General features: G+C 48.8%; 1 protein-coding gene across 3 annotated transcripts in view; it reads right to left on the bottom strand.

The window, feature by feature from the left end:
• DOT1L (DOT1 like histone lysine methyltransferase) overlaps positions 1-25,060 on the bottom strand; it is a 252,978-nt gene that overhangs the window by 35,280 nt on the left and 192,638 nt on the right. For all 3 annotated transcript variants that reach the window (XM_085638968.1, XM_085638970.1, XM_085638969.1), the window contains exon 23: positions 24,270-24,396. In XM_085638968.1, the coding sequence (XP_085495094.1) occupies positions 24,270-24,396 (127 nt within the window). The remainder of the gene's footprint in view (positions 1-24,269; positions 24,397-25,060) is intronic.

The raw sequence follows: 25,060 nt of genomic DNA, 5'->3' as shown, positions 1-25,060 counted from the left end.
ACCCTGTGTACAACTTGTGTGCTTGTTTTTTTCAACACCGATTTCTGGATTAGTAACTCATTTGTATGATCTATATGGAAAGACGAGAGATATCACAGAGCATACTTGGGATGAATGACCGAATAACCCTTCATCATCAGTCATATACTCATTCCAACCTCGAATACGTTTTCACAAACACCACACTGCAGACTGAACGTCACAAATTACAGTAATGTGTTGAGGATGTTTTGTCCTTGTACATTTGTTTAAAATTATATGTAACTTGTGATACTAACTTTTCAGTTATCTGTCTCCAAGTTTAAATGTGTAGACACCATTAAACCCTAACGCACCTCTAATATTAGTTTTTAGGGCGTCATTGGTTTTTGCTGATGTATGTTTATTGCTCTAGGGCAGGGAAGTTGATTTTGCGGATGAGGTCTGGACAGCTTCAAAACAACTACTTTATAGCTATATGTACGAGTTACTTACCTTCGGTAACGATGTATCTGGTAGAGACGTTGTCTAGCTGCAGATTCCTTGACTTAGACTATCCGAGGCGTCAGACTGGATCCTGAAAACTTTTTGCAGCAGCACCTCTGCGCGCCGGGGGACAGCGCCACCCGACCCGGCCCTGTCGTTGTCCACGGACATAACGTCAGCGAGGTCATATAAGTCCCTCCCGGCGCGCTGAGGTCAATTATCTTCGGAGACACTTTTCTGCGGCACAACGCGGAGCCACCAACAAAACTGTGAAAGTATGGGAACAGTGTGTGAAGGATGAAAAATCCGTAAAAGGCTGCGGATGGGGCAAAACACCATCATAAAAGACAGTAGCAGACACTGTCTACATATACGAGAAGAAGTAAAGGCAGAGCAAAGCTCTGAGAAAAAACCCAGCAAAGCGAAGCATGGACCCTCTCCAAAGGCTGAGTAACAAGGGAAGAATATCGCAACATGCAAGATAGATCGTTATTACCATGTAGAACTCTGCCGACCAACAAGGACAGGACACAGGAAGAACAACAGTCCACTGCGAGACGGTATAAAAAGAATGGTATTTCCATATAGCAAGGGAAGGCCAAAACATAACCCAGCAGATCCCCAAAGAAGGCAACTATAGAGGAGACAAGAGTTCTGACTCAATGGAGAAGGTGAGAGGGAGGGAAGCAACAGAAGAAGAAGAAGAATCTCCTGATGATGGTGAATGAAAAGGCACCGTTTTACAGGAAAGAAGTCACCTGGAGGGAGGCAGCCGCATATGGCAATTCTTAAAGAGGGCACAACAATGTGAGCACCCCGAAAGAAAACCAATGGCAACTGAAAGGAGGCAAAGTGGAGAAACCCACCTCTTGGCAAGGTCCTCGCAGAACGGGGAGGATGGGTGGGCTTTAGGGACTCTGCGGCTAGACAAAGTCTCTACCAGATACATAGTTACTGAAGGTAAGTAACTCGTACATCTGATAGAGACATCTAGCCACAGATTCCTTAACTTAGAATAGATACTGTGAGAAAGTGCCATCTTTCTTGCATGGTATGCCCCCACTTTTTGCTAAATTGCTGAATGTACTTCGATTGAGTGTACCCTGGGTTCCTGCCAATCAGGTGCCCAGGGCCTATGTTCCTTCCTTAAACCACACAAACTCCAAATTGGCAAACCCTAGCCACATGTCAGCCCCTAGTAAATGGTACCCTAGGTACCCAGGGCCTTGTGACCAGGGAAGGCCTCTAAGGGCTGCAGCACTCATTGTGCCACCCTCAGAGGCCCTGTACCCTTACACACACACACTGCCCTTGCAGGCTGAGTGTCTGGGTGCAGGACAAAACAAAGAGTCGACATGGCACACATCACTGTGTACCATGCCCATCACCTACACTGCCAAGGCATATGTCAGCCACCCCTCTAGCTGGGTGCATTACGCCTATGGTGTGGGCACAGGAGCAGGAGCCCTGTGCCCCTACAGTACCCGGGTCCATTCCTGGGCACTGTAAGTGCAGTGCTGTCACTTAAGAATACATGGTGCTGAGAGCTTGTCAAACACGAGCTCCACAGCACCATATTGGCAACACTGAAGCCTGGGAAGTTTGGTATCAAACTTCTCAGCACATTGAACCCACACTGATGCCAGTGTAGGATTTAATGTACTAAGCACCCCAGAGGGCATCTTAGAAGATGCCCCCTTACAGCTAACTTGCAATCCACGTCTGCTCTGAGGCTGCCCAGGCTGCCACACAGCAGACACGTTGCTGGACCCCTGGGTGGGAGAGCCCCTGCTCTCCCGGGCCTGCAACAATGCACATCCTGGGTGAGGTGAGAAATCTCCTCCCCCAGGATGAGCAAAGGGAAGCTTCAAAGGCATGCCGCCAGTTGGAGTTTCCCCAGGCCACTGCAACCCCCCACTCTGGCGGGAAGCTTGGCCGGAAACCCCATACAAGGACAGGGGATGTGCCAGCCTGCCCACCCCACCCCTCAGGTGGGGGAGGCGAGGTGAAGCACATCTCCGGGCTCTCGCCATCTTGGAGATGGGAGGCCCTACCCTATCAGAATTAGGCTACTGCCCCCCTCCCACAGGAGAGAGGCAGGATAGGGGGTGTACCCACCCCAGGACAAGGACCCATTGGTCCCTGGCCTTCACCTACCTGTAACGCCCCTAAATCTAGTATTTAGGGGCCCCCTGAACCTTCCTTCCTGAGATTCCAGATAGAAAAACGACAAGAAGAGCAAGAAGAACAAAGACCTGCCCTGCAGCTGCTAAAAAGAGAAGAAGACACCAACTGCTTTGGCCCCAGCCCTACCGGCCTGTCGACTCTCGAACCTGCACCAGCGCGGCATCCCACGTGGCCAGCAACCTCACCAACCCCGGAGGACCTGGCTACCCTTTAGCTCTAAGCCCCTGGGACTCCCACGAGTAGAGGCTCTACTCAAGAAACCTACTTGCTATCCCTGGCACCAGCCCGGGACCGCGGACCCAACACACTCTGCACCAGCCAAGCCTGGCCAGTGCCGGAGTGGACAAAGACCCAGAGGACGACCCCACGGCGACTGTGACCCAGAGTCCGGCACCCAAGGACCCCCCTCGACATCCCGGAAGAAGCCTGCAGCCTCAGAACCAAGTGCCACCCCAGCCGCGATCAACCAGAGGGTAAGATTCCCGACGTCAAAAGGCACCCCTGCACCCGGCGCCCTGCGACCCCCTGTGCCCAATCCCGGGGTACCCACCTAACCTACAACTACCCAACTTACCTCTCGACGTGGTGGTGGCACCTGAAACATCCTCGTCCCCGAGCCTGCAGCCTCTTTCCAAACCGGAACATTCCCATTGATTTCCATTGAGCGCCCTAAGGCTCAAAAGCACCCTGCACCCAGCCGCCCGAGTGGCCCTGGCAGTGCCCTCTCTACTCTAACCTACTTCCCCACTTGCCCTGAGTAAGTGACCAGGAGCCCAGCTCCCACAACCGCGTGGCTTGCCAGACAGCAGCCACCAACCAAGGCCCCCCTATCCCTCATAGGATAACATTGGGCCCAACTCTCTCTGCACCCGGCCGTCCTGAAACCGCTGAGGGTGAACCAACTGTACTTACCTGACACTGGGGGACCCCTGAGTCCATGCCCGGAATTTCAACACTACCAGTCGAGTACTTACCCTTAAACCGCTAACTTCATTTTCCTCATAGGGTAACATTGACTGGCTTTTTCTTCAAAAATCTTCTAAGTGTGAACTTTTCAAAACTGCAAAAATTCACCAAAAATCAGCCAAGTGACAAAAACGAATTTACTCACCTGCTCCTAGGTGAGCTCCCAGTGCTGGATCTTGGTGCCCAGCCCTGACTCTGAAAAGTGTTCACAACTATACTTACTTCTAACTCATTTTTCTCCCATAGGAAACCATTGTCTGCTTTTCTGTGAAATTTCTTCTAAGTGTCTACTTTTGCAAATTTGAAATATTCTTTTAAAATCGTACCATTTCTGCAAACGAAATTACTTACCTGCTTTTGATAAGGACCCCAGTCCTGGGCCTAGGCACCCAGTCCTGGATTACTAAAGTAACGATTAAGTACTCTACCTGCAATTTGAATTTCTTGCCATAGAGATCCATTGAATGTTTTCTGTGAAATATTTTCTAAGTGCTAACTTTTGAAATAGCTAAATATTATTTAAAAATCATTACAGTTATTAAGTCGACTTTCATCACTTGATTCTGAATACTGACCCCAGGCTGGTTCTAGGATCCAGACCTGGAATTCCAAAAGTAATCTGAAAAGTAATTTATTACAAATAACCTAAATTTACCATTGAGCTCAATGCATTGTTATGTTTAGGAAATAGGATTGTTTATTGCAACCAACTGTGACTGTTTACACAAATTTATTGCTTGAAACAAAAGTATTTATATTCAACCTCTCATTCTGAGAAAGTATATTTTTACCCCCTTTGTGGTTCTAAAAATAAAACAAGCATATATTTTATATATACAAATCATTGGCCTAGAGTTCAGTTATTGAGTGTGTGAAACCATTTGCTGACTGAGTGTGTACAATAAATGCTTTACACTGTCCTCTGGTACTGCCTTACTGCTCGACCAAGCTACCACTTTTGAGAGTAAGGTCATACCTAACTTTGACCTCTATCAGCCTCTGGGGGACTGTGGACTCTGTACACCCTGTACCTATTAGGGAACAGTATATACAGAGCCACTTTCTCACATTGGTGGATCAGCGGTGGGATACAAACTTGCATTTGTTGGACTACTTGGTTACCATCTGATCACACGACAGAACTCTTAAAAATTGCCTTTAGAATTCTGATTGGTTTTTCCAAAATTACTAAAAGTCTTGCTAGGGCCTTGCTTAAGTCCCATTAGAATTTTAGAAAAATAAAAGTCACTATAGTCAGGGTAGAGGGTTAGAACTGTCAGGTTAGAATGTCTCAAACAAACCCAGCTATTAGTGATAATAATAACATGGACCTGGTGGAGGAGCTCGACCTCACACCTTACTTACACTTGTCTTTCAAGGAATTGAGGTCCTTATGTAAACTCAAAAATTTACAAATGGGTCAGCATCCAACCAAACAAGACATAGTGGACTATGTGCTTGGCCTAAGGTCCAGAATGGCTGAGTATATGGAAAAGGCATCCAAGAACCTTGAGGCCAGCCAGGAGCTCCAGAAGCACTGGTATGACCAAAAAGCTGCACTGGTTGAGTTTCAACCAGGGCAACAGGTGTGGGTTTTGGAGCCAGTGGCACCAAGGGCTCTCCAAGACAAATGGAGTGGCCCTTACCCTATCCTAGAGAGAAAGAGTGAGGTCACCTATCTAGTTGACCTGGGCACTAGCAGGACACCCAAAAGGGTCATCCATGTGAACCGCCTTAAACTCTACAATGATAGGGCTGACATCACCATGCTGATGGTGACTGATGAAGAACAGGAGGCAGAGAGCGAGCCACTCCCTGACCTCCTATCCTACAGCCCAAAAGATGGGTCAGTAGATGGTGTGATTTTCTCAGACACCCTCTCTGCCCAACAGCAGACTGACTGCAAGCAAGTCTTGCAACAATATGCTAGCCTCTTTTCCCTGACCCCTGGTCTGACAAGCTGGTGTACCCATGATGTGGACACTGGTGACAGTGCACCTGTCAAGAACAAAATCTATCGACAGTCAGATCAAGTCAAGGAAAGCATCAAAGCTGAGGTCAGCAAGATGCTGGAGCTAGGGGTCACTGAGCCTTCAGAGAGCCCCTGGGCTAGCCCTGTGGTTCTGGTCCCCAAACCTCATCAACAGGGTGAAAAGAGAGAGATGAGGTTCTGCGTGGACTATAGAGGGCTCAACTCTGTCACCAAGACAGATGCTCACCCTATCCCAAGAGCAGATGAACTGATAGACAAATTGGGGGCTGCCAAATTTCTCAGTACCTTTGACTTAACTGCAGGGTACTGGCAGATTGGCATGGCCCCAGGAGCAAAAGAAAAAACAGCATTCTCCACCCCTGATGGGCATTATCAGTTTACTGTGATGCCCTTTGGGTTAAAGAATGCCCCTGCCACCTTCCAGAGGTTGGTGAACCATGTCCTGGCTGGGTTGGAGTCCTTTAGTGCAGCTTATCTTGATGATATTGCTGTCTTTAGCTCCACCTGGCAGGATCACCTGATCCACCTTGGGAAGGTTTTAGAGGCTCTGCAGAGTGCAGGTCTCACTATCAAGGCATCCAAATGCCAGATAGGGCAGGGCACTGTGGTGTACTTGGGCCACCTTGTAGGTGGAGGCCAGGTACAGCCCTTACAACCCAAAATCCAGGCCATCATGGACTGGATAGCTCCAACAACCCAGACCCAAGTCAGGGCATTCCTTGGCTTGACTGGGTACTACAGGAGGTTTGTGAAGGGGTATGGGTCCATTGTGACCCCCCTCACAGAACTCACCTCCAAGAAAATGCCCAAGAAAGTTAACTGGACAGTTAGTTGTCAAAAGGCTTTTGACACCCTAAAAGAAGCAATGTGCTCAGCACCAATTCTCAAAGCTCCAGATTATGCCAAGCAGTTCATAGTGCAGACTGATGCCTCTGAGCTAGGGATAGGAGCGGTCCTATCCCAGACCAATGATGAAGGCCAAGACCAACCTGTTGCTTTTATAAGCAGAAGACTACTCCCTAGAGAGCAGCGTTGGAGTGCCATTGAGAGGGAGGCCTTTGCTGTGGTTTGGTCCCTGAAGAAGCTAAGGCCATACTTGTTTGGCACTCACTTCCTAGTTCAAACTGACCACAGACCTCTCAGATGGCTAATGCAGATGAAAGGGGAAAATCCAAAACTACTGAGGTGGTCCATCTCCCTACAGGGAATGGACTTTGAAGTGGAACACAGACCAGGGACTGCCCATGCCAATGCAGATGGACTTTCCAGGTTCTTCCACTTAGACAATGAAGACTCCATAGGACAAGGTTAGTCTCATCACCTTTCGTTTGGGGGGGGGGTTGTGTGAGAAAGTGCCATCTTTCTTGCATGGTATGCCCCCACTTTTTGCTAAATTGCTGAATGTACTTCGATTGAGTGTACCCTGGGTTCCTGCCAATCAGGTGCCCAGGGCCTATGTTCCTTCCTTAAACCACACAAACTCCAAATTGGCAAACCCTAGCCACATGTCAGCCCCTAGTAAATGGTACCCTAGGTACCCAGGGCCTTGTGACCAGGGAAGGCCTCTAAGGGCTGCAGCACTCATTGTGCCACCCTCAGAGGCCCTGTACCCTTACACACACACACTGCCCTTGCAGGCTGAGTGTCTGGGTGCAGGACAAAACAAAGAGTCGACATGGCACACATCACTGTGTACCATGCCCATCACCTACACTGCCAAGGCATATGTCAGCCACCCCTCTAGCTGGGTGCATTACGCCTATGGTGTGGGCACAGGAGCAGGAGCCCTGTGCCCCTACAGTACCCGGGTCCATTCCTGGGCACTGTAAGTGCAGTGCTGTCACTTAAGAATACATGGTGCTGAGAGCTTGTCAAACACGAGCTCCACAGCACCATATTGGCAACACTGAAGCCTGGGAAGTTTGGTATCAAACTTCTCAGCACATTGAACCCACACTGATGCCAGTGTAGGATTTAATGTACTAAGCACCCCAGAGGGCATCTTAGAAGATGCCCCCTTACAGCTAACTTGCAATCCACGTCTGCTCTGAGGCTGCCCAGGCTGCCACACAGCAGACACGTTGCTGGACCCCTGGGTGGGAGAGCCCCTGCTCTCCCGGGCCTGCAACAATGCACATCCTGGGTGAGGTGAGAAATCTCCTCCCCCAGGATGAGCAAAGGGAAGCTTCAAAGGCATGCCGCCAGTTGGAGTTTCCCCAGGCCACTGCAACCCCCCACTCTGGCGGGAAGCTTGGCCGGAAACCCCATACAAGGACAGGGGATGTGCCAGCCTGCCCACCCCACCCCTCAGGTGGGGGAGGCGAGGTGAAGCACATCTCCGGGCTCTCGCCATCTTGGAGATGGGAGGCCCTACCCTATCAGGATTAGGCTACTGCCCCCCTCCCACAGGAGAGAGGCAGGATAGGGGGTGTACCCACCCCAGGACAAGGACCCATTGGTCCCTGGCCTTCACCTACCTGTAACGCCCCTAAATCTAGTATTTAGGGGCCCCCTGAACCTTCCTTCCTGAGATTCCAGATAGAAAAACGACAAGAAGAGCAAGAAGAACAAAGACCTGCCCTGCAGCTGCTAAAAAGAGAAGAAGACACCAACTGCTTTGGCCCCAGCCCTACCGGCCTGTCGACTCTCGAACCTGCACCAGCGCGGCATCCCACGTGGCCAGCAACCTCACCAACCCCGGAGGACCTGGCTACCCTTTAGCTCTAAGCCCCTGGGACTCCCACGAGTAGAGGCTCTACTCAAGAAACCTACTTGCTATCCCTGGCACCAGCCCGGGACCGCGGACCCAACACACTCTGCACCAGCCAAGCCTGGCCAGTGCCGGAGTGGACAAAGACCCAGAGGACGACCCCACGGCGACTGTGACCCAGAGTCCGGCACCCAAGGACCCCCCTCGACATCCCGGAAGAAGCCTGCAGCCTCAGAACCAAGTGCCACCCCAGCCGCGATCAACCAGAGGGTAAGATTCCCGACGTCAAAAGGCACCCCTGCACCCGGCGCCCTGCGACCCCCTGTGCCCAATCCCGGGGTACCCACCTAACCTACAACTACCCAACTTACCTCTCGACGTGGTGGTGGCACCTGAAACATCCTCGTCCCCGAGCCTGCAGCCTCTTTCCAAACCGGAACATTCCCATTGATTTCCATTGAGCGCCCTAAGGCTCAAAAGCACCCTGCACCCAGCCGCCCGAGTGGCCCTGGCAGTGCCCTCTCTACTCTAACCTACTTCCCCACTTGCCCTGAGTAAGTGACCAGGAGCCCAGCTCCCACAACCGCGTGGCTTGCCAGACAGCAGCCACCAACCAAGGCCCCCCTATCCCTCATAGGATAACATTGGGCCCAACTCTCTCTGCACCCGGCCGTCCTGAAACCGCTGAGGGTGAACCAACTGTACTTACCTGACACTGGGGGACCCCTGAGTCCATGCCCGGAATTTCAACACTACCAGTCGAGTACTTACCCTTAAACCGCTAACTTCATTTTCCTCATAGGGTAACATTGACTGGCTTTTTCTTCAAAAATCTTCTAAGTGTGAACTTTTCAAAACTGCAAAAATTCACCAAAAATCAGCCAAGTGACAAAAACGAATTTACTCACCTGCTCCTAGGTGAGCTCCCAGTGCTGGATCTTGGTGCCCAGCCCTGACTCTGAAAAGTGTTCACAACTATACTTACTTCTAACTCATTTTTCTCCCATAGGAAACCATTGTCTGCTTTTCTGTGAAATTTCTTCTAAGTGTCTACTTTTGCAAATTTGAAATATTCTTTTAAAATCGTACCATTTCTGCAAACGAAATTACTTACCTGCTTTTGATAAGGACCCCAGTCCTGGGCCTAGGCACCCAGTCCTGGATTACTAAAGTAACGATTAAGTACTCTACCTGCAATTTGAATTTCTTGCCATAGAGATCCATTGAATGTTTTCTGTGAAATATTTTCTAAGTGCTAACTTTTGAAATAGCTAAATATTATTTAAAAATCATTACAGTTATTAAGTCGACTTTCATCACTTGATTCTGAATACTGACCCCAGGCTGGTTCTAGGATCCAGACCTGGAATTCCAAAAGTAATCTGAAAAGTAATTTATTACAAATAACCTAAATTTACCATTGAGCTCAATGCATTGTTATGTTTAGGAAATAGGATTGTTTATTGCAACCAACTGTGACTGTTTACACAAATTTATTGCTTGAAACAAAAGTATTTATATTCAACCTCTCATTCTGAGAAAGTATATTTTTACCCCCTTTGTGGTTCTAAAAATAAAACAAGCATATATTTTATATATACAAATCATTGGCCTAGAGTTCAGTTATTGAGTGTGTGAAACCATTTGCTGACTGAGTGTGTACAATAAATGCTTTACACTGTCCTCTGGTACTGCCTTACTGCTCGACCAAGCTACCACTTTTGAGAGTAAGGTCATACCTAACTTTGACCTCTATCAGCCTCTGGGGGACTGTGGACTCTGTACACCCTGTACCTATTAGGGAACAGTATATACAGAGCCACTTTCTCACAGATACCACAGCAATACCCCCAGGGGGAAGTGGGTCTGCAACAGATCAGAAAGTGCCCGAAGCACTGAGCCGGCAACAGAGTAACGGACCATGGGGAAGGCTGTGGCGAAACAGCCAGACAGCAACCCAAGTGGCTCGAAAGAGCAAAAGACAAGACATCCCAAACTGCCAGAATAGTGCAACACTATACCCGTAAGAGTATGAGATTTATAAACAGCACTAACCATATTCTAGAAGAGAGAGTCCAGAACGAAAGAGGGAGAAGGACTACTCCCAGCTCAATGCTCAATGGTGATTTAAGTGGACACCAACGAAAGCTAGAGGATAACAAAAAGAAATGTAACCAGAGCTACCAGGCTAGCCCACGCAAGGGAGGCCGGAGAGGCCACAGCCAGAAAGTGAAGGGCAGAGGCAGGAACTGAGCACCATTTTAGAAGAGTAGGGGGTAACGAAGATGCGTCAAGTGCACACCTAGTCACCAAGAGGTGTGACGGGGGCGAATAGTATCACTTTGAAGCACGCTGAAGCGGACCACAACTAAAACATGCACAGAGCAGACACCCGCGGCAAACGCAAAAATTAGCATGGAACTGCCCAACCAGGGAGCTTGAAGGTCTAGGGGAGAACTCACCCACGAAATACAGAGAAGCAGGGTGCAGCACCTGGGACAACCTGCATCAGAGGAGCTGTTCCGCAGGCACAGGAGACAGAGTAGGGTGACGCCCAGTAAAAAAAAGACATGTAAAGGGAGTGGCCGCTGAGGCACCGAAAGTGCCAATAGGAGCTGTGAATAGGAACACGCATAACTGCAGAGAAGAACCTCAGATCTCCAGACCACTTACTCCGACTGAGGGGAAATCCACCCCCTACAGAAGAGTGGGACTGTTTAGTATAGGCCAAGAAAGAAGCATCATGAAGCGGGTGGACCATCCCAGGGAGTGGAACGCAAGGAACCCTTATTGCCGAAGATGCAGGAAAAGACACCAAAGTGCACTTAAAGGTGCTAGAAAAGACACCGCCGTGCAGAACGAGGGCAAGCACGAGTACAAGCACTGACTTGCTACTTGAAACACGGAGATGTAGGACCAGACTTTGCAGTAGCGAAGAGAGGTGGAGAGCAAGGGGGGCGAGCTACAAGCACGCAACTACGGGTGCCGTAGGAGGAACCCACCTAGTGCACCCGTGGCAGGAGGTAGCCACGTTTTGAAGCGTGTTGAAATACATTGAAAACCTCCAAAAGAGGAGAATGGGGCACATATGCAAGGAGAGACCCATGGCGTAAAGGAGATGGCGCAAAAGGCACAACACTGAACACCGTGCAACGGTAAAACAAGGGCGGCATTGGACGTAGACAGCCCAAACACCTCCATGCCCGCGTGACATATAGCAGAGCTATATAATAGCAGACAGGTACTCCACTTGGAGTATGGCTCATCCCCAAGAACCATGGGGGGGGGGGGGGGGGGGGGGGGGGAAGGAGGTAAACACCTCTTAGGGCAAACCACAATCAGAGGATAGAACACAATCTGTGGAACACCGCCACAGTAGGCTTACCGCCAACCTAAAAAACGCATAGTGCAACTGGTGGGCGCCAAATAAAAGGGCAACCACCCCAGATCATGTGAAATGGAAACCTTTGAAATACAGACCTATGGGGGAGGACAAAACCCCCAAGGAGGCGCAGTACAGCCGAATCAGCATGGGCATCAAACAAAAGGACCCCATCAAAGGGTAGGTCAACAAGGCGTTCCCGGATATTCTCCGGAAAGACGCCATCCCGCAACCAAGCATGGCGCCGTAGGGCCACTGAACCAGCCATAGCACGACCTAAGGAATTCGCAGTATCCAAGGTCGAGCGGATTGTAAGTTCCACCAAATCACGGCCATCACAGAGAAGCGAAAGGAGGTCAACCCGAGCGCCCTCAGAAGTGGTCGATAGAAGAGACTCGGCAGAGTCCCAAAGGGCAGAAGTAGCCCGAGCCAAGACACATTGTATTTAGTGATCAAAGAGCTGCGCTAGTGGAGGCGTGTGAGAAAGTGGCTCTGTATATACGGTTCCCAAATAGGTACAGTGTGTACAGAGTCCACAGTCCCCAGATGTTTGGCAGAGGTTAAAGTTAGATATAACCTTACTCTCTAAAGTGGTAGCTTGGTCGAGCAGTAAGGCAGTATCAGAGGACAGTGTAAAGCATTTGTTGTACACACTCAGTCAGCAAATGGTCTCACACACAAGAACTGAACTCTAGGCCAATGGCTTATATAAAAAATATATGGTTGTTTTATTTTAGAACCAACAACAGGTATCAAAATATACTTTCTCAGAATGAGATGCTTTAGTTAAATACTTTTGCAATATGCAATTGACTTTTGTAGGTAATAGTTACAGGTTGTTTCAATAGGCAACACAATTTCAAACACAATAATACATTAAGCTCAGTGTGAGTTTTAAGTTATTTGCAATAGATTACTTTCAGGATTACTTTTCTAACTCTAGGACTGGATCCTAGATTCAGTCCTGGGACAGTTCTTGGAAACAAGTAAGTAAATTCGTTTAAGTTACTGTTGTGATTTTTTAGGCAATATTTTGCTATTTTAAAAGTTGAAGAAAATTGGGTTAGTTGTAAGTACGGTTGGGAGTACTTTTCAGGGTCAGTGCTGGGCACCAAGATCCACCACTGGGATCTCTCCTAATAGCAGGTTAGAGTTTCCGTTTTCGTTACTCGGTTGATTTTAGGTGAATATTTTAAGTTTTAGAAACTCCACACTTAGAAGAAATTTCAGAAGAAACCAGTCAATGTTACCCTATGGAAGGAAATTGGGTTATCGGCTTTTGGGTAAGTACTCGACTGGCAGAGTTAAAGTTCTGGGCACAGACTCAGGGGTCTCCCAGGGTCAGGTTGGTACAGTTGTTAGACCCTCAGCGGCACTGGGGCGGCCGGGTGCAGAGTGAGTTAGGCCCAATGTTATCCTACGGGAGGCAGGGGGGCCTTGGTTGGTGGCTGCTGGCTAGCAGGCCACACAGCTGTGGGAGCTGGGCTCCTGGTCACTTGCTCAGGGCAAATGGGGAAGTAGGTAGGAGTAGAAGTTACACTGCCAGGGCCACTCGGGCGGCTGGGTGCAGGGTGCTTTTGAGCCTTCGGGCGCTCGATAGATTTCAATGGGAAAGCTCCAGGACGAACAAAGGCTGCAAGCTCGGGGACGAAGATTCTTCAGGTGCCAACACCACTTCGAGAGGTAAGTTGGGTAGTTGGAGGATAGGTAGGTACCCAGGAGTCGGGCACAGGGGGCCGCAGGGAGGCGGGTGCAGGGGTGCCTTTTGATGTCGGGAAATCTTACCCTCTGTTGATCGCGGTTGGGGGGGGGGGGTCCCTGGTTCTGAGGCTGCAGGCGTTGTCAGGAGCGTCGAGGTGAGTCCTTGGGTGCCGGATTCGGGGTCACAGTCGCCGGGGGGACGTCCTCAGGGTCTTTATCCACCCCGGCACAGGCCAGGCTTGGCGGGTGCAGAGTGTGCAGAGTTCGCGGTTCCGGGCTGATGCCTGGGGTTAGAAACTTGCTTTGAGCAGAGCCACTGCTCATGGGAGTCCCAGATGCTCAGAGTCACAAGGTAGCCAGGCCCTCAGGGGTTTGTGAGGTTGCTGGCCACAAGAGGTGCTGGGATTTAGCAGGAGCAGGTTCGATGGTCGCCAGGCCGGTAGGGCTGGGGCCAAAGAAGTTGGTGTCTTCCTCTTCTTAGCAGCTGCACGGCAGGTCTTCTTTCTTCTTGCTCTGCTTTGCTTTTTCGGAATCTGGAATCTAAGGAAGGAAGGTTCAGAGTGCCCCTAAATACTAGATTTAGGGGCGTTATAGGTAGGTAAAGGGCAGGGGCCAATGGGTCCCTGCCCTGGGGTGGGTACACCCCCTATCCTGCCACTCTCCTGTGGGAGGGGGGCAGTAGCCTAGTCCTGATTGGGCAGGGCTTCCCATCTTCAAGATGGCGAGCGCCCGGATATGTGCTTCACCTCGCCTCCCCCACCTGAGGGGTGGGGTTGGCAGGCTGGCACATCCCATGTCCTTACTTGGGGTTTCCGGCCAGTCTTCCCGCCAGAGTGGGGGTCAGAACCGGTGGGGGCCAGTTGCTGGGTACAGCAAGTGGCCTGGAGAAGCTTACAAAAGGCGGCATGCCTTTGAAGCTTCCCGCTCACTATCCTGGGGGAGGAGACCTAGCACCTCGCCCAGGATGTGCATTGTTGCAGGCCCGGGGGCTCTCCACCCAGGGGTCCAGCAACATGTCTGCTGTGTGGCAGCCTAGGCAGCCTCCCAGACAAGACGTGGATTGTAGGTTAGGTTTCAGGGGGCATCTCTAAGATGCCCTCTGTAGTGCTTTGTACATTAAATTCCACACTGGCATCAGTGCGGGCTTAATCTGCTGAGAAGTTTGATATCAAACTTCTCAGTCTTCAGTGTTGCCATTATGGTGCTGTGGAGTTCGTGTTTGACGAGCTCTCAGCACAATATACTCTTAAATGGCAGCACTGCACTTACAGTGCCCAGAAATGGACCTGGGTACTGTAGGGGCACAGGGCTCATGCTCCTGGGCCCACACCACTGGCATAGGGCATCCAGCTAGAGGGGTGGCTGATGTATGCCAGGGCAGTGTAGGCGGTGGGCATGGCACACAGGGATGTATGCCATGTCGACTCTCTGTTTTGTCTTGTATCCAGACACTCAGCCTGCAAGAGCAGTGTGTGTGTGTTAGGGTACAGGGCCTCTAAGGGTGGCACAATAAGTGCTGCAGCCCTTAGACGCCTTCCCTGGTCACAAGGCCCTGGGAACCATTTACCAGGGGCTGACATGTGGCCAGGGTTTGCCAATTTGGGGTTTTAGGGAAGGAACATAGGCCCTGGGCACCTGATTGGCAGGAGTCCAGGGCACACTCAGTCAAAGTACATTCAGCAATTCAGCAAAAAGTGGGGGCATACCATGCAAGAAAGATGGTACTTTCTCACAAGGCGAAAATGTTACTGCCCCACGACTCCAGCCATCTGGACTACCAGGAGGGAGGAAGCAACATCTAAGGCAAGGAAGAGAAAGCAGTTTGCAGGACAAACCCCTGAATGTCTGGGTGAACAAATAATCAAACAGGATCATGAGGAGCAGGACAGTGGCGGTGCAAGATAGAACGATCCACCACATCACCAGAAGCTGGCTGCGCCCATGTGCCCAAAAGGGCATCATAAAGAGAAGCTTTGAAAGGTAGAAGCGGCTCTACATTCCCTGAACCGGGGTTGAGGACATCCAGCAGAGGGTCAACTGGCAGGGGTACCAAAGGAGGGTGCATACTCAGAACACGAGCGGCCAAGGAGACAACCCTAATGAACGGCGCACCAGCCTCGGTAGCCCCCCCAGGAGGGGACAGCAACTCATCTGTGGGTGAGGGCTGTAAACTAAGCCTCCCACCCCAAGGAGGTTGACCAATAAACTGAGGATGCGACCAATGCCCAAAAGAAGGAAGCCCCATTGATGAATGAGGGTCCTGATGGGGCTCCTGAGAAGGCGGGGAGTCCGCCGGGGCCAAAAATTCTAAGGTGGGGGAGAGGCAAGGACAGATCCGGCATTGCGGCCACGCCAAACTCCCCCCGGAAGCCTCCGGAGAGGAGTCAATAATCCTGCGTCTGGGCAGCGCCTGGGCCGGTGCAATCTCGGCCTCGTCCGGCGCCGACTCAGCGTCAACCACGACGAGCTCCACTTCCGAAGAAGGGGACTGCGCCAGAACATGGGAGGCAAGCCTACGACGCCAGACCGGCGCCGACTCAGCCTCAACCACAACAGTCTCCGACTCCAAAGGAAGGAATGGAGCCGGGGAGGCAAGTCTACGGCGCCAGACCGGCGCCAACCCCGCCTCCGGACAGGCAGCCGCCTGTCCGGAAGGCTGAGGCGTGCTCGAAGCAGGGCTGCGAGTATCAGCAACCACCTGCGGCGCCACAGGGAGCCCCACTGGACTATGCGGCGCGGCAGGAATGCTATGGGTCGAACAGGGGAACCCAACCGGGCCGCGCCCTGACGCCATATCTCCATCAGCCCTAGAGGCAAGGGGCACAGTCAGCGCCGGGAGCGAACCCGCCGGCGCTTCCGCCAGAGACCCCACCCATAGCAGAGGCTCCGAGGCGACATGCGCCGTGACTTACCAGAGCGAGGCGAATTACGCACCTGGGAACCAGAGGGCGACCGACGGCACAAATGGAACTCACTGCCAGAGGGACCTGCCACCGGTGAGGAGGCCGGGGGCCGAGACGACTAAGACTGGGACAGACGAGCCGAAAGCAGCTTCACCCTGCGCTTCCGCCAGGACTTCGGCTTCAGGTGTTGGCAGGCGTCGCAGTCCGTCGAGTCGTGGTGTCCGCCAAGACACGACATATATGGTGTGGGTCCGTTGCGGACATTTGCCGCAAACAGGAGGTACAAGTTTTAAAGCCCGAAGGCATCGCACACTGTTCCAGACACGAAGCGTCAAAAAAGGGGCCTGAAAACAGGCCAGAGGAACCGCTTACTCCGGATCCGTATTGCACGCGGAAAAGAAACTGATGTCAGCGCGCCGGGAGGGACTTATATGACCTCGCTGATGTCACGTCCATGGACGACGTCAGGGCGGGGTCGTGTGGCGCCGCCCCCCGGCACGCAGAGGTGCTGCTGCAAAAAGTTTTCCGGATCCAGTCTGACGCTTTGGGATATTCTAAGTTACGGAATCTGCAGCTAGATGACTATCAGATCCAAAGTTTCCAAACAATGTAGCCTACTAGTGAAATGCTCATCCCACCCTAATGAGGCCCACTGGAGTGGGCGAGGACTGGAGGTGGCTGTTGGCTGAGGCAAACTGATAAAACAAGCCTGAAATCATTTGTTGTATTAATGTGGGATATTGCTTTTTCAACCCTTGTCCATTGCTTTTTAGTGTTAATTGTATAATACTTGATCATTTTTCAGTTTAGTGATGTAAATCTATGTACATCACAAAACCAAACCACATGTGTACATGTAATATTCGGCGGTGTGGTTGGCACAGCGGAAAAGGTGACAGCAGAAATTCTGCCCACGGTAGCTTCAAAACCGCCCACCAGATTGCATGAGCCAAAATGTGACAAACAGGCCTTGCTCTGTCTTGAGCACTCCCCGTAAAGCGTGCCAGGCAAATCTTGTACGTTATTCAGACTTTGGAGTATTTACGTTCATGTGGTATACTTGCATACAGTCGATCTGAGCGCGATTCATTTGCACGTTCATTTAGTATGGGTGCCTGACGTAGCAATGCCCTACACGTCACATTATTATTCAACGCAGATGGACTTCTCTCGGCTCGCGATCATGAGAAGTCATTAAAAGCAGCACGCATTCACGCGATTTTACAGTTTTTGAAAATTGCTTGTGTTTTTTGTTGCACTTATACATAGCATCGACTGCGGAAGTTTCATTCATTATTACAGGGAGACACCGATTCCCCTTTCGAACAATAAATACTCCTTGTAAAATGGCGGGGGCAGTGGGTGCTACAAACTAAGTGAAACGTAAACGTAAGGATGGAAAAGAAGCCTCTGCAGATAGTTGTACAATAAAATGACATTTCGAATTTTCCCCATAAAAAGTCTATAGTATTTTAAAAAATAGAACAAACTTCAGAGGGAAAAAAAGGTGGAAAGCTTCTTCAAACAAGCACGCGAGTGGTGCGCGCGCGCCACAGCAAGACATCTATTTTGCATTATTGTGCACGCATCTGTGCACGATAAGTCAAAACAGATGTGGCCCGTGCGGGTAACCGCAGGCGGAGCAAAGGCGGGACATGCGCCCGCCTTTGCCCAATTGCGTGCTGTCTTTCTCAGAAAGACGCACGCAAAGGCAAATAGCCTCTGAAGGAAAACAAACCACACACAAGAGCGTGTGGTGAGCTTTCCAAAGCCCTTTTACTGTTTACATAAAGTCTCACCAGAGCAGCGAATGCGCGCTGCTACAGGTTCGACCTAAAAATGTGTGCATGTCTTCTGTTTGAACTTTTCTATTGCTCTATTCCCTCATAATATTATTTGTGGGTACCAGGGTTAGATATATTATATTTCTGTAGTGAATACATCCATTTCTGGTGATCCACAGTACTTGAATATCTCCCTTAACATGTCTTCATCTATTTCCCATTCTTGTAACTCTGAAATACTGCAGCTTAACATGCCCAATTTTCTGATATGACATACACTGCATGTAAGATGTCTGTGCAATGCACAGGTTGGAATCTCTTGCAGCTACATGGGTCACGTATGGTGAACAAGTCAAGTCACCTATTGTATCGCAATGCAATGAATCATCATGCACTGTTCCGTTAAGGGTATGCATCCCTTTTTTTATGCTAGTGCTTTCCAAGGAAAGTGTTACTGTCAAAAAGCATATTGTTTATCAACAGTTGGGCCTCAACCATAAGATGCTACTGGGCCATTTTTTATATACCTGCTTCAAACATAAGTCCAAGGTGGTACCGAGATGAAGTATGGTGCTTTTGAGCAAACTCCAAAATAAGCAGCAAGCAAGAAAAATATTTTAAAGATTTCTGACATCTTATTTAATGCCAGAGAATATTTATTTAGCTCATGCGACTACATGAAGCTATTTGAGAGTTGCAAACACGTCTGCCATACAAACAGATGCAAAACTCAGGCATCACTTTCGATCAGAGTAAAAAACTTATAAACAAGTAATTTTAGCTTTAGTGAAGCAATAACATTTATGTTGAATGCCCTAAGCAGCACCATCATGGAAAACACATATGTGGTAAATGAGTAGCTCACATAACGTTTATCAGTTCCAACACATGAAGACTCTTGCCATCCTGTGGTAAGGTAAGTAATGGCAGTTCTGAAAAAATGTGAGGGTTCACCAACTCACCCCACCAATGTCACTGTGTACCTCACAAACTTGCTTATAAATATGAACTGCTGAACAGAAGAATAAAGGCTGGTCCCTCCCTAGTACCTGTAGAGAAAGTTACATAATTCCTTCTGGTTGCAACAATGAATTGACAAAGGAACAGCTAAAGCACGGCCAAAATGAACGCACCAGTCTCCACAGTACTTGTGTTTCTTATCTTAGTAATGACATATAAGGAGGGGTTATGTTTTGTAATGTACCCAAACATAGGCCTGGGTAGTCAACTAACTTTTCACCTACATTTCCCTGCCATTGTACTAAATAACGGTTTTTGGTATTGACCTTTTACCTAGTTAGGTGCTGCATAAATGTTGTGCGGTTTTCCCAGAAAACTAGCCTAATTTATTATGCATGATGATTCTCAGAATCACAGCAGGATTACCATCTTCTGCATAATAACGATGTAGAAGGGGCATCCCTTCCGTCATCATCGGCTGACATGACACAGCAAGGTAGAACCCCTGAGGGTACCTTTTGGGTATATATTCACCATATCTTTGTTGGGGCAGGCTGAGACAGACGAAAGACTTCCATGCTGACACACTGACACGAGACGCTGAGGTTCCTAAACGCAGACACTCCAGCACGCACTGGTCTAACATCCCTTGCAGGGTGTCCATCTCGAGACCAAGACGGGGTCCTTCATTCTCTCACACCAGGTAATGGGGTTGGCTTCATCCTATGGGGATTCTTGGCTTATCCCTACATACATGCTAAGTACATCTAGTTAGGGTTGCATCGTAGGAGTATGCATTATTATTGTCATGTATTTATATACCTGCCTTTATTCATTGTTTTAGCACCATGGTAGAAATCTACCATTCATTTACTCTGTTGGTACTTATAATCTTGTATATCTGTTTCTTTCTTATGGTTGTTTCAGCACACCTATTTTACACTAGCATGATGATGGCTCTATAAATGCTTATTGAAAAACGTCCCCACCGTTTATTCTGTGTATCTCTCTGAGACAAAGTGAGCACGAGCGACTGAGTGAAAAGAACTGTACTGTTACCAAGATCCTTGATGGGACAGGGCTGTCATGTTAGGAATTACATGACCGAGGACAACTAGAATTACGCAGCGGGTCGGCCCTATTTGTCTGCTTAAGTGTCAGACAAATTATGCGGCAAGAAAAGCCAAATTAGGCGGTGTAATGCACCACATTTTATGATAGTATTACTTCTTTTTTGTCATTTTTTTAGGTCTCGCCTGAAACAGCGCATGCGCTGGTCTGGCGAGACTTTTAATAAGGGCTTCAAAAAATGCTACCAGGGCCGGCCTACAGCTTGTTTGCATGTGTGCGGGCGAGCGCTTACGAGCAGAGGCGCCATATGGCTCTCCTCTCGCTCTCCCGTGCCTCGCTCTGTCTTGCTTGTCCCCCCTCCACAGAGCGTGTCTTGTGGCCGCGCGTCTTGCGAAATCGCCGCCTCGCGGCCGGGCGTCTTGCGAAATCGCGGCCAATGCTTGTTCCTTTTGAAAAGCATGTCAGCCTGAAGGTCTCAATGCACTATGCAGTCTGCAGCTTATGTTCATTGCTCCCAGTTGTTATCTCTAGCACTAACTCATACTTCCCAGACTCATCAGTTGCTCCTGGGAATAGTTTGATTATTTCGTAAGCAGTGTTACTCTGCTGGTCTATAACCGTAACTCCAGACCTAGTTTGCCCCCTGAGCATGCACTCACTGCTCATGCTCCACGATCTCAGCGCCTTTGTGGAGGTGGCCTGAGCAGAGCAGGGGTACCCCTTAGATTCCTCACGGCCTCCCTGCCTCGCGTCTCCTCCTCCTCCTGATTGCGTGCGGCTGCTCCTGATTGTGTCACTCTTATTATTGAGTCATTTTCATACTCGTATAAAGAAACGCAGTTTACCTTGACCCGACAAAAATATTCTAGAATTTTTTTTTATTTATTAAATACAAAGTGATTATTAGTTTCACGAGGAACTCGAAACACATCAACCGTGTTATGCAGACTGGAAGATCTCCAACTTAATTTTTATACCACGTGACACTCTTTAGATCTATTAGGAACACTGCCTCCCCCGTCACTCCTAATAAGCTGTGAAACCGCAGACGTTGATGGACAGGACATCCACTTATTTACTGCTTCTGGCCACCTTCAAATGACCCTCTCTACATCCCCTTTGGCGGAAGAGAGGGCAGGAAACTTCCACAAAATCGGCATAATTAGAGGGTGCGGAAAAGGAGAAGGCGGCTGTTTACACTGAAAATATTTCCCTTTTTCGCATTAGAAAACGTATGCCTCCGTCTTCGTTCATGGAAAAATGGGTTTCACTGCAGAATTCTACGAAAACTCCTGTGAAAATGTTTCTCAGGAGAACTCTTCAACATTTGTGAATTCTAAAACATGAAACTTTACTCCAAATATAGATGCAGAGCTGCGGGAGTAAGTATGCTTTTTTGCAAATTGAACCCCTTGCTTGCTGCTCGAACCCATACCTCTGTTTTTAACCAATAACCTATCCCACTAGCATATAATCAGTCTCCATAGGAAATTAATTAACAAGTTTAATGTAAAGTATAACCAAAATTACATTCCGAATAGAGGACAGAGTGCCTGCCTTTGATTCATCCTATGTGTATATTTCGAAGGGTGATGCATGGCCAAATTCAACCCATAACTGATAGACTGTCAGTGTTAGTAGATCAAGCAAAATCCTGCAGCGTTTATGTTTGTTTTTGTTGTATATAGGTAAGCTTTTTTTTTTTTAATTGCCATTGTAGTTTATATAGCACAAAGTTACCCAGACGGTATTGGAGCGCTTTAAACAGTCTCTTTCCTCTATGTCTGCTTTTTGTTTTTTTGAGAATTTGGTCACCCTACTTTTAGATCAACAACACGGGCTCACACTTCCTTTTTAGACTTCAATTAAATCGCAGCTGGAGGGCGCTGCAGCCGCTCTGCGCCCGTGTTGTTAATGTAAAATGACAACCATATGTAGTCTTTCGGTAAACAAGTGACGGCGTTTAGTTTTGCTGGTCATTCATCTGTAATCCAGCAGCCGTGACATTGTACAGAAAATTATTATTAGCATAAAATACAGCCCCACAACACACTCCTCCCAGCATTCGCTTCTCTGTTTAACAGGGCCGGACTGGCCGTAGCGGGCACCAGGCGTTTCCCCGGTAGGCCGCTAGGGTGGGGGCTGGTTTTGAGTCCCTGGAGGGCCGTTTTTGTTACCGGGGGCCCTGTAACAAAATCGGCCGTAACCGGCGCTCGTAAACTGCTAGGCTGCACCCCCCCTCACCCCAGGGGGGTGCCGACCGAGCAGCCAGACCCAACTCCTGGAGGTCTCCCCGCACAACATGGCAAAAATGTACACCATGCACTTTGTAATTGCTAACCTCGAGGGGCACCCGCCTCAACAGGTCCCGCTGGTGCTTAGTCGACTCTGATTATTAGCAGACTCCTAATAGCCCCTCGGGACCGGTGCCTCTCCTCGCTTCAGCCCCCCAGCCTCGGAGTGCGCATTTCCTGTTCTCAGAGACTCGCACCAATGGCAAAATCAGTCTCCCTAATCCTTGATGCAAAATAATAATTGTGTACTTTTGCAGAGTCCGGTTGCATTAGGAGCCCTGGCTCTCAATGAGGTGGTGTTTATTAGTACTTGGAAGCAGGCTTTGATGAGAAGCGTCGGGGAGGTGTTTAACGTGAACTCCCCCGCCCCTCCTCCATGCTGCTTTCCTACAAACTGTTGTGGGGGAGGAGGGGGCAGCCTGCTGCAGTGAACAGATGCCCTCTTGCCACAGGACAGTCCAACTATTCGTCCCACCTCTCTCCCAGCTGCAGAGCCTTTCATGTGGATGCTGCGCTTTCACTTTCAAATCTCTGCTGCACACGCTTCACCGATGCTGCGCTTAAATTATTTCCAAAATGTAGCAGGCTACTCTTGTTTTCTCTCCACCCCCCCCCCCCCCCCTCCCCCCTCAGAAGCCAAGGAGTTGTTTCATCGCAGCACTCGTCAATTCCCCCGTCCGCACATAGGCTCTTACAACAACAAAAAAAAGACAAGTATTGGCATTGCCAATAGGGCTCGCTTTTGGGACCTTATAAGTATTTAGTTATGCAGCACAATATCGTTGGTGCAACAACATCAACTGTTGCATGGCTAAACACTTATAAGGTTCAAAGTTTAGCCATGCAACAGCTGATGTTGCACCAAGGATATTGTGCTGCAAAACTAAATACTTATATTGTCCCAAAAGCGAGACCTATTGGCTATGCCAATGCTTGTTTTTATTTACTATTATTGTCTGGGCATTGGTTACACCTCATTAGTACCAGTTAAACACCTAAATATAGCAAAAAGGAACAGAAAAGTGGCCATTCAAGCTTTGCATGGGGCCTTCCACTGCACAGCACCACGTATTGCAGTGCATTTAGTAAACTTTGAGCCGTTTGAACTAAAACAAAAAGTTGTGTTTTTTTTAAGCCTGCAGATTATGCAGCAGATGGAAGATGATGGAATATGCGGGAAAAATAGAATTACGTTCAAAACGCTGCAGCCGTACAATCGCATAATTCCAGTGGCCCTGAATAGAAGTGGAATAGCTGATTCCACACAGTCAACGGACTTAAAAACTGTAGAATTAAGGCCCACTGAATAGGTTTTACTCTGGTGCTTGTCTTGGACATGGGAAGAATTCAAATGTGTTGCTAGTGATGAAGGGCATTCTAATCCGGAGCAAACAGAGGAGGAAGGTTCCACTGCACAAACACATCGATCAGAGAGATCGCTTTGAAACAAGTGTGCTGCCTCCTCTAACAAGTCTCCGAGCACGAGTAGGTACTTCAAGCACAAACACACCACACAGAAAAACAAGCAGAAATTGAAAGGATGGCAAGGACTGAACAGATCTTAAACAGTGGGAATTCCTACGGTTGGCAAACCCAACAGAATTCTGGGTACTTAAGACAGATTCAAAGCATTTGTACAATAATGTTTTGTAGGCAATCAACTGAAGAACACAATCTGACTATAGACAATCTCTGTCATGCCTATGGCCATGACATACACATCAACGTGATTTCTAAAGACAGTTTGAACTTCCACTCCTGATGGAATCTCACGCGATAAATCGGTGCATCATAGCAAAGAAAAACACAACAGCATACAGAGACTGTAGTGGCAGTAAGTTTAACAGTCTTACCTGAGGTAGCCAAAGTGTGTGGCTTCGATCCAGCACCATTGCTTAAAATTCCATTGGAAGTAGCACCAAACTGTTTCTCGAAGACTGACGAGTCTCGGCTCGAATGAAGGGGGCTTGGCGTATTCCTCTAAAATAAGCAAAAAAGGAAGAGGGGCAAGATTTCAATAACAAGCCTGAATTAAATATTTACTGGACACCTGAATTTGTCATCAGCGTCCTATGCCCATCTCAGTAGATTAGATGAAATGCTACTGAATTTTGTCATGGTATGCTCAACCGTGGAACAAGGGGCAGGGCCAAAGAAGACTGGGTTTAGTCGATGGTGGTGACATCATTTTATGTCAATACCCACTGTAGCTGTTCTGGTGACTACAGTTAGAATCTCCTATCTTCCGAAAACCCAAACTAAGGACTCATAGTGACTTACTCGGAAAACCATAGGAAACTGAAGCTGATAACTTCTTCATCAGTACTTTCACACCACAACAATCTGAATAAACCACCTTTGAGAACACGCAGTAGGAAGGACAGATATCGGTTATTAAAGAAGGACGACAGGAGTTCTGGTTTTGGTATCAAATTAAACATGCATGATTTTCAGGATTAAGGTATCACCACCCCGTGCAAAAAACTGCAATACCTTTCAAATGAAGTGCAAAGTATAAATGCAGATTCTCTTTAGAGGGAGCAAACAGGTGTCAAAGGAAAGAGAATCTAATATAAAAAACAGGATGTGTACAACATTTTTGGTCAACATCTCTCCAACTAAGACATTTGCTCTCCACAGCGAT

This window comes from Triturus cristatus, chromosome 12 (assembly GCF_964204655.1).
Source record: "Triturus cristatus chromosome 12, aTriCri1.1, whole genome shotgun sequence".
NCBI classification, from domain to species: domain Eukaryota; kingdom Metazoa; phylum Chordata; class Amphibia; order Caudata; family Salamandridae; genus Triturus; species Triturus cristatus.
This window is presented reverse-complemented; position numbering and strand designations above follow the sequence as displayed.